The sequence below is a fragment of the Cylas formicarius genome, unplaced genomic scaffold (assembly GCF_029955315.1).
Source record: "Cylas formicarius isolate icCylForm1 unplaced genomic scaffold, icCylForm1.1 PGA_scaffold_5__7_contigs__length_24384050, whole genome shotgun sequence".
NCBI lineage: Eukaryota > Metazoa > Arthropoda > Insecta > Coleoptera > Brentidae > Cylas > Cylas formicarius.
The window spans coordinates 2,305,180-2,312,936 of record NW_026844341.1 but is presented as its reverse complement, the minus strand read 5'-3'; the positions used below and the strand labels follow the sequence as shown (position 1 = coordinate 2,312,936).

At 33.8% G+C, this 7,757-nt stretch overlaps 1 protein-coding gene across 1 annotated transcript in view; it reads left to right on the top strand.

Annotated features, from left to right (window-relative positions):
- Window positions 1–7,105: 7,105 nt before the first annotated feature.
- LOC132702272 (spondin-2) overlaps window positions 7,106–7,757 on the top strand; it is a 371,908-nt gene continuing 371,256 nt past the window's right edge. Inside the window, exon 1 of the mRNA XM_060670811.1 lies at window positions 7,106–7,454. Within this exon, the coding sequence (XP_060526794.1) occupies window positions 7,223–7,454 (232 nt within the window). The 5' untranslated portion in view covers window positions 7,106–7,222. The remainder of the gene's footprint in view (window positions 7,455–7,757) is intronic.

Below are 7,757 nucleotides of genomic sequence, written 5' to 3'. Positions count from 1 at the left end.
AAGTTTCTTTGAAAAATTAACTTGTGTAAGTAGTTAGAAAATCGTTGCGATATACCTTGGTAGTCCGACGCAGTTACACTATTGTAGCTTATTTTAGAGGGTATCAATTTTGTTTCGTTTCTTTTATTTATACTTAACTAAGACATTTTTGTTTTTTTTTTTAGTTATTTTCGGTTTTTAGTTTTATAGTCTATTTCTTTACTTGTTTATTATTTTTATTCATTTATTATAAATTTTATTTATTTATTATTATTATATATTATTTTACTTATTTATTGGCATTTCCACGTCAGTGAGACAGATAAACTTATCAGCTGTTGCCGAACACAATCTCGAAACCGGACATAAAATTTTATTAAATAAAACTAAAATTCTTGCATGTAGCATTCTTAGCCGCGACTCAGGTCTCTACCTGTCACCAATATGGGAATCAGTTATCCGAACAAAATCATTTAGCTCCGCCCCTTTCAAACAATATAAAAGCAGGTACAGAGTAAAATGCAAGCCAGATTCAGTCAAGTTCTGAAGAAGCCAACAGGCTGATTGGCGAAACGTTAGCTTGTTCGAGTCAACAAAAACCGACGCAGGAGGAATCCAGAAGGGTTATAAGAAGTATTACAGTATCCTGTGGAAGTTTCTTAGAAAAAACGCCCTTACAATCTATGAACATACATCCTCGTTCTGTAGGACAATTGGTGATTGTAATCGTAACTATTGTATTGTAATCGTAACTATTGTAACTATTATATTCAAGTGACCGGTAGGTATTTTTTGTATATGCCTTTTATGCGATTCAGTTGTAACGTGTGGCTGAAAATATAATATTGTCTTGAGTTTTCACGGACCCTCCCCCAAAAAGTCATTAGCAGCGGTACTGAACCTCTGCTGAAAATTGGTATGAATGTTTAATGAGAGGATCTTAAATAGCTTCCTAAACAAAAAGTTTTAAAAGAAACTTGCTTACTTACGAAAACGGCAATAACAGTTGAATGAAAGGAAAAAATCGAGTGATTTTCAGTCTCACCGTCTGGACAATAGTGAACAAAATATGATAAGAAGGACTAGATCATATTGTTGAAATGTGAGAGCAGAAAATGTTACCCCTTCTTATATCCGAGTATAATAAATTTAATTAACAATGTAATTAACAGTGGATCCAGTAAAATCAATTACGCAGGAAAAAACACAACTTTGATACCCTGTATCTCGTAAAGGAAGAATTTTAAGTTTATATTAATTTTCTAGAACATAAATATTTGACACTTTGTATTTGTTACTTTACTTTAACTTAAATTCTTTTTAAAAGACTCCTGTCTGTGTTAATCGATCAATAATAATAATAATAATAATAATAATAATGAAAATAAATAATAATAATAACCCAGACAGGCCTAATGGTATTACGACGAGAGACGAACAACGGGTAACCTATGTACAATGCTTGATTGGAAAATAAGAGCCAAAGACGTCACTGAGGCAGCTTCAAACACCCTCAACTGGAGATCACCCGATCGGAATAAATTGCAGAACTTCTGGTTCAAGCAATTTAAGTCAACACACCGGCAGCTGCCAAATTGCTACACTTTTCTCCTGGAACATCCTCAGGAAATGCATGACTTCATGGTTAACGGCGTAACTTACCTGGTCCCCAAAACATCCGACTACACACAGGACTGACTCAGCCTCCTACAGACTTATTACATGCTTGCCCTCCATCTACAAGATATTTACCTCAATATTATCTACTAAAATCTATGGACATCTCGAAAGGAATAAGTTACTCCATGAAGAGCAGAAGGGGTGTCGGAGGGGGTCTCGTGGATGTAAGGAGCAGCTCCTTATTGTATCGGTGCTGGTGGGATGTGCTGTAAAATTAAAAAAGCCTCCATATGCCGCATATATAGACTACCAAAAAGCTTTCGATAGTGTGCCTCACTCGTGGCCTACCGAGGTACTTGAACTCTATAAAATCGAGAAGCACAGCCCAAACCCTTTGCGAAAACGAAAGCGTAAAAGTATACTGGAATAAACACGGTATAGTCTTGGAATTAAAAGATAACAAAAAGCTTTCATCAGAAAGTCAATAAATACTTGCCACTAGCGGATGAAATAAAATAAACGTGGAGTCTACAGTCAGTTCGAATTATACCCATTGTTGTCGGGGTGACGAGCGAGATCCCAAAAAGCTCACACAAAGGACTTCAAACCCTGAGTTTGGGAAGCCAAAGACTTTTTAGCCCTATGCAAAAGGCAGTGCTTCTGGACACATGTAGAAATAGTGCACAGGGTTCTTGGAGAAATCTAAAACAGAAAGTGGTTGCCCAAGTTCAGCCATCTTGTCTAAGGACCGATGATGAACATATTGACCGGAGTAATCTGAGATTAGGGGAAAATAATAACAATAATAATAATAAATTTTTATTAGTATTTACATTTATCAATTAGCAGCAAACCAAAAGCACAGCGCAAAAAAAAAGGAAAGCCCAGTCCCTAATTTCATAGCTACTTATATCTTAATATATAAGTAATCTTAATATATTATGATATATACTGAATATATCAAAATCAAAAATCAAAAAAAAACTTTACAGTATCTTATGAATCGAAATCTACTTAGGCTAATTATCTTTGACTAATATATTGATTATAAGGAAAAGTTTTATAATTTTTTATAAAAGATGAAAGAACGGCGTTATACCATTTGTAGACACAGTGGGAAAACGATCTTCAAAACAATACTTTACCATGCGGGGGAGGAGAAATAAGACCCCTATATCGAAGATTCAAAGTGTGACATCAGTTCGGTGTTTTATTTTTTGAAAGAGTTATGGAGTGCAGGCATTTAAATTTATATTGTGGTAATAAACGACTGCATGAAACTGTCGAGGTTTATCCATTGATTACCAATGTGCCTCGCGGCGTTTATACGATATGCGATCACATCGCCTGATACCGTAAATCAATCGTAAAGACGACTTTTGCACTCTCTGGTTACATCTTCTTGATCCAAGCAAGGACCATAAACTGCATCTGCATAATTAGAATGAGAAAGTACTAGTGAATCCATTAATCTAATTTTAGGATTATTTTTGAAAAAGTGACGACTGGGATAAATGTTTTTTAAATTCATATAGGCATAGGAGCTTGACACGCAAATCACTATCAAAATTTAGTCCCATATAAGGTCTAATTACCTCTTTAGATTGACCAAATAACATAAAGTAGGATTTGGTTGCATTTATTTCGAGTTGATGCGAGTCTGAGAACTCTTCAACGCGCTTGATATCCTTGATATCGATAATTTCCATAGCCTGCTGGAACTTTTCCGGAAAAAAACGAAAAATATATTTGAGTATCATCAGCATGAATTTTGCAATCCTGTAAACAACTACTCCGATTGCAAAACAGCAGAACATGTCTCTTAACGTCGTTTTGTGTCACTGTAGAAAAACCAAGCAATCTATTAACTTCTTTTTTTGTATTTTGTAAATTCTTATTAGTTTTTCGTCAGGATTATTTGAAAGTTCAGAAATGTCAATTTTGTTATGTTTGTTTACAATGTTTAAATGTCTCAGTTTGCTCCATAATGGTTTTGAGTCCAATTTATTTGCATTAATGAAGTGTTCAAGATATCCTTTCTTCTCTAGCTATATTAGTTTGGTTTCTAATCTGTTTGTAATAGTCCATCGTGTCTTATTTTTAGTTGTCGTGAATTTTGAATAAGCTTTGTTTTTTAATTTAATCATCAATTTTACAGTATCTGTCAACCACGGTTGCTGTTTGTTACCGACTGTGACTTCTCTTTCCAGTGCTAATATATCAAAAATATTTAATAAAATTGTATTCAACGAATATATTTTGTTCTTCAAATATGCTCAAATGGGACTTCAAACAGAAACTGATGTAATAACACTTTTTGTTTTGGCCCAGAGACAGGTTTATTAAAAATAAAATATAAATGATCCGAGATATGTGATCCAAAATATTATGTACCGTACACAAAATTTTCTAGATTATTTTGAATTAGAATATGGTCAATAAAAGTAAAGGTTTTGTTATTAATACTTGTTTTAGGTTACACGTGTGTACGCAATCACAGTAGCTATCAGAGTAATAAGTAGGGACCATTAAATTGATATTCAAGTCACCTAAACACAAGAAAAGTCCGACAGTCTAGTTTCAAAAAGTTATGAGCAATTTTTGAACCTAGAATATCCAGGTGGCCTATAAAGTGATCCAACATTGTATATATCATTATTAATTACCAACTGAATCCCTGATAATTCTACAGTTCTGAATTTGCCCTTCGATACTTGCAAAGTGAGCCGTTAATGATCTTATATTAAACAAAGCAACTGAAAATCCCTTCACGATTAAAACAAAAAAAAAAGAACTAAACTAAAAAAGGAAAAAAACGCTTAGTAGAAATCATGTCCGCATCCGATAACTAAAATTCACAGCTCCAACGCAAAATAAAACTAAGTTGACGTTTATTAATAACAATTGACAATCTTTATGTCGGAAGCGCCATTAATGAAGCTACTCTTGCTAGCTAAACTACAAGAAGCAATTTCAAATTGCGACAATAGAATAACATTGTTTTTTTCTATACTCTAAACACTCATTTAGGTAAAACCAACTGATCTCTGACTGCTGGCGTAAAGAGAAGAAGTAATTTTTCGACCGTCGATGTTTTCTTCGGAAGCGCCTCCATCCACGTTTAAACCGAAATCGCGAATGAAGTAAAGCACGATCGGGTGACGGGATCCCGATCGTCCTCCTGCGAGGAGAGGGCAGCCACAGCAGGATAGACTGCGGAGACTCAACGCACGGACGGCCAAAGTCAACTGCTCATAAGCGTTTAACCCGTCTATTCTTTATCGGTTTAATCCATTCACAAACTCCGGGAGCAAATGAAATCGCGCTTGAAAAGAAACAAAACTACGAACGTTCAATTCAAAAACATTCACTCTTACATTCTAAATTCGTCCGCAAATTTTACAGTAATATAAACATTAAATATAAATTTCCAATGTGAACTGCGAATTTACAATATTTATTTAAGTTACTTCAGTTTTGTAAAACCCCAGCATTTTTCCTTTCGGTATATTAATTTTGCTTTAAAATTCATGTACATGACCCAAAAACCCGGTACTTTTACAGACAATTGCGAAAATTACAAATACTGTTTGAAATATTTGTTAAGTTCCTTAGTTAAATCGCTGCAAAATGAGAGGTTCCTGTAAAATGCGCAACGCCATATTAATGTTTGAACTCTATAAAGGTACTAAACGGAAATAAACATAGTGTTGTGTTAATGTTAGGGGTTGGTAAACTTGGTAAGGAAAACGAATTTTTGTTTTATAAGTTTAATATTATTTCTACGCATTTAACTGTCTTAAAAGACGAAAATATTAATTATAAGCTATAAAATATGTTTCGTTGTACATTTTGTATTCATTGATTTAAAATAATTTAAAAATACAACTCCCACCTTTACCTTTATCGGTATAATGCTAATAGATGGGGGTTTGATTGTTTGCATATGAAATGATTTTTATTTATTATTATAACTATTATTTTTATTCATTAGTAACATTTTTACTTTTAACTGCAATTTTACAACTGATTGTCACCAAAGCCAAGGTTGTTAATCTGGATACATGAAATTAGTTTATTTAATTATATGTTTGCGATTAACTTATCAGTTCCTATTTGAATGTCTATTGAGACTGCAATAATTGGTGATTCTAGCTATAAGATTATGATTTTGACTGTTAACGAAATATTCATCGATAAGCTTCGTTAAAACAATTACTGAAATTCTAAATAAGAATTTTAAAAATAATATATATTTATTTCGTTAAAAGTGATATGCTATCCCCATTCAAATTGAGGTGACTTCAAAATATGCACTTTAAAGACATAAAAAAAGCACTACAAATTTTCCTGTAGATGGAAATTCTATTCCATGTTTTTTGCTGGATATATATATATATATATATATATATATATATATATATATATATATATATATATATATATATAAATATTGTTTTCCAGTCAGACTTACAGAGAATAGAGATAAGTATAGTATTATTAAAAGAAATACAATACCTAAACTGCGTTTTGGTATAGAATTCTTAATTATAATGTTCGTTTTTTATTGCCATAATTATTTTTTGTACACTATGGCAATATATGCAGCACAAGTTTCCGTTAAAATTACGTTGTCTCTAAATCCACAATAGCTGCAATCTTAAAAATCGGTACATAAAAAAAACCTATTGAGTCGAAATATTGTCTATATAATCACAGAATGTTTCAAAAAAGCGCATGGAAATTACAATTTTACAATTACAATTTAACCAAAGAATTTGCTGTGAATTTACAGAGTTTTTTTGTATTAAATTTAGCAACTATAGCAGTAGAAACACCATAATATAAGCAGTAAATTAAAACATATTTACAAAAGTACATTACAATTACAGCAACTTTAGTAGGAAAAATTAAGATAACTCGAAGTAATATAGTTTGTAATAATTTTGCTGTAAATTTACAGACTGCCTTTAAAAATATATAAGTGTTACAGCAAATTTTATCGGTAAAATCGTCGAACAAATATGTAAATTTACTAAAAAAATCTGTAAAAACACTATAAAACGGCTAAAAAATACCATAAAAATAGCTTACATTATACAAGTGAGAGGAGTAGAACTAATTGAACAGAAATATGCCATTTTTACAGACAACAGTAAAACTATAGAAAAATATGACGTATTTTATTTGCTGTAAAATTCCGATATTTTCATTTTGAGTGTACTGGGTAGGTCACTGATGCCGAATTCTTTTACACCTCAAATTATTTAAAAATCAATTGCCATTCTTACGCTTCCATGCAAAATTTACACTCCGACGGAAAAAGTCCAAATGCCGGGTGATCTAGTTTCTTAACTCATTTGGCGTAAATAAAACGACATACATAAAACGGATCATACCGTAAACGTTATCCGGAAAGGCGAGTCCAATTTACCCGCGCCTTCCCAGTCATCCGCTGGGCCTTTAGTCCCGTTCGCGGAACTTCAGATCGTGCTTCGCACGCGTTCGATTCAGGTGACGTCGATCCTCAACCGTCCGACACTCCGATTCCGCGTTATAGAGCAAACCGTACGAGACGGGATAAGAGAACTGTTGTCGGTCGTCCAGGTCCGAAACGTCGCGAATGGCGCGGGTGTTGTTGTTGGTGTGTGGTTTGGCGTTGGCGGCGAGGGCTGCCACGGTGGTGACTCTGGGTACCGGGGAACCGCCACTCAAGGGCGATCAGCAGGGGGAAACTTGTCAGCCGGATAAGCTCACCGTTTACAAGATGGTCCTGCACACGTTCTGGAGCAGGGAGAGTTTCCCCAAACATTATCCGGACTGGAGACCGCCCGCTCAATGGTCCAAAGTTATCGGTGAGTACCTGTCGCCTTGAAATTTGATGAGCCTTATTGGTCTTAGTTTCACTATTTGCTGCCATTAATCAACTACTTCATTAAATCCCAATGACTAGGTTACGCCCTCTTAAAACGTACTCTCAGAATAAAAAAAAAAACGTTGTAAAATTCCAAAAAAAAAAAATCGCTAACGATTAATAAAATTAAATATAATTTTGCTTCATTGGTACTGCAATAAGACGCAATATGATTCTTGTTGAGATTTTTGAAGACTCGTAAATTGTACTATATGTGAATGGTCGTTCAACATCTGCATCTTTT